The sequence below is a fragment of the Montipora capricornis genome, chromosome 14, assembly GCF_036669925.1.
Source record: "Montipora capricornis isolate CH-2021 chromosome 14, ASM3666992v2, whole genome shotgun sequence".
In the NCBI taxonomy this organism is placed as follows: domain Eukaryota; kingdom Metazoa; phylum Cnidaria; class Anthozoa; order Scleractinia; family Acroporidae; genus Montipora; species Montipora capricornis.
Window position 1 is genome coordinate 19029643 of NC_090896.1, and position 2500 is coordinate 19032142.

A 2500-nucleotide genomic window follows, 5' to 3' on the forward strand; every position below is an offset into this window, starting at 1 on the left:
TATTTGTATCATAAATGTTAATATTAAATTTGATGTTTTCGTCATTGTCAATCACTTATTAACTGGAGTAGTTGTGGTAGTCAAAGACATAACATTATGAAGCTCCATCAACTTCTGCATTAGTGCCGTATTTAAAAAAATATATAAGCCAGTTTTATTGCAAGAAAAATTGGTCTTTTGTTGTATTCATTTGTAACATGTTTATTGGCTATTGACTATTTTCATCATTCCATAATGCAATACGTTTTAGGGGCATATTTACATAGAAACAATTCAAGTTATTTACTCTTGGGAGTTTCAGTGAACTGAATAACTATTGTTTTAATGCAAATACCCCTCCCAAAATGAAATGAATTATGGGATTGCTGAGAAAAGCTGATTCCCAGACTCATGAATCTGATGATAAAGGTATCTGCTTTTTGAGCAACAATTTAAACGATTTCGCATATAGGCCCTACTTTATACCTAAAGCATATCCAGTGGAATTATGAAATGTACAAAATCAAATGAATTAAGCTTACTCTTTTTCTTTCCTCTGTTGCTGCTTGTTTCTGCAATATAATGAACGTAATCGTGAGATGTTATGACAGGATAATGAGACAAAAATGTAATTTGATCATGTTCATAAAAAAGACACTTGCCATTATTCAGCTTTCTCCTTCTGCCATCTGCAAAATAACGGAGATAATGATGCAAAATTTAGATTACGGGCCCTGTCAGAAAATACCGGGTTATTTCTGTCATCGCTAGAGCGATAGCATTTCTAGAGACTTAATTGTCCAATCCACTTTCACTTGAGCAAACAAGTTTGACAGGAGGATTATTCAGACCTCTTTCACAATGGCTGCCAAATAAAATATTCCATTGTTTTAATGCTAATAAGCCTTTCTAGCCTTGTTACGACCAGAAAATGTCAGAAGAATATTTCTTTCAAAACAAAGGCAGTAGGTCTAATTAACATAAATACAAAAGAATGTAAAAGTGGTGGTCTGCTATGAGCCTAGAAGGCCCATCAGGCCGGCGTTTTTCTGCGGTTACTGTAGGATGAAGCGTTTAAGAGTACTTCTACTCCCCCCTGGATGGGATGCTAGTCCATCGCAGGGTTACCCCTAGCACTAAATACGCGGGTACCCATTTATACACCTGGGTGGAGAGAGCCACCATGAGAGTCAAGTGTCTTCCCAAGGAAAACACAGCACAATGTCCTCAGCTACGACCCAAACCCGGACCACTCGAAGCGGAGTCTAGCACACTAACTATGAGGGCACCGCGCCACCCATATAATGATCTTAACTTCTTTTAAAGACTAGTTAAACTATACCTTACCAAATCCAAAGTCAAACTAAAGAAAAATTTAACTAAACACCATAAGCTTAAAGTCAAGGCTGCACATCTAAAGCTCACTTATCCAGTGGACTATATCCTGAAACGACTACGTACAAAAAAAAGTGTCAGGTTTTATTTGTTACGGGGCCAGAATAGACCACTAAGCTAGAAAATGAATCATCCATAAAATGAGCAGTTTTAGTTTTTTTTTAACGGTCATATAAATTGCACTTGCCATTTCTCCAGTTTCTCTTTCTGTTCTCTGCAATATAATGGAGATAATAATGCGATGTTACATATAGATCACGGGGTCTCTCAGAAAATCATATAGTACCAGCGTTTCTAAAGACGTAATTGTTAATCAAATTATGTTTGAACAAACAAGTTTGAAGGGAGGATAATCTAGCAAATGAACAATTTTATCTGCTCTGAAAGACCAGTTAAACAATACATTACCAAAACCAAAATCAAACGAAAAGGAAATTTGAACAAAAGTAATAAGTATTGAGTCACGGCCGCATAACCAAAGCTTACTTACCGGGCGAACCATCTCCAGAAACCACTATGTACAAAAGTGAAAGAAAAATATCCCTTGTTAAATAGAGGCAGATTCTATGCAGTGTAAGATTTTACAACAACAACATGGAAATAAATCTAGAGCAAAACAAAGGACATAAAAGCTCTAAGAATGTTTTTCTTACCCGTTTCGTTGTCCTCCCCATCAGACTTAATAGATCGTTTTTCGTGAGAAAAAAATATTTTGTCAACATTAGTTGTTCATGATTAGTGTTAAACCAAAAGAAAGACTGCAGACTGCAGACTGAATACAAATAGCGCTGATAAACAGTATTCAAGTCTGAGAAACCATTTCAAATAGCGCTGATGAACAGTATTTAAGTCTGAGAACCCATTTTAATACGGTTAGCTTTCAATAAATACTGTTTATCAGCGCTATTTCGCTTGTTCATCACGACTACAAAATACAGCAAAAAGCAAAAATGTGGTTATGAGTTCCTTACCACTTGTCTCCCTGACATGGCTGTTTTTCTAAATTACAAAAGTACAAGACTGGCTTTGAAAATAATTGAAAATGTTAAAGTTAAGAAAAAATAAAAGTAATGCATTTTTTTTCAGTTTTGATTTGCCCATGAAAGAAGATGAACAATGGTTAAAT

General features: G+C 35.4%; 1 protein-coding gene across 1 annotated transcript in view; it reads right to left on the reverse strand.

The window, feature by feature from the left end:
• The window catches only part of LOC138031582 (uncharacterized), a 3747-nt gene extending 2862 nt beyond the window's left edge, over positions 1-885 (reverse strand). The window contains exons 1-2 of the mRNA XM_068879254.1: positions 642-885; positions 522-551 (exon numbers count right to left, since the gene is read on the reverse strand). Coding sequence (XP_068735355.1) covers positions 522-551; positions 642-644 — 33 coding nt within the window. The 5' untranslated portion in view covers positions 645-885. The remainder of the gene's footprint in view (positions 1-521; positions 552-641) is intronic.
• Between the last annotated feature and the right edge of the window lie 1615 nt (positions 886-2500).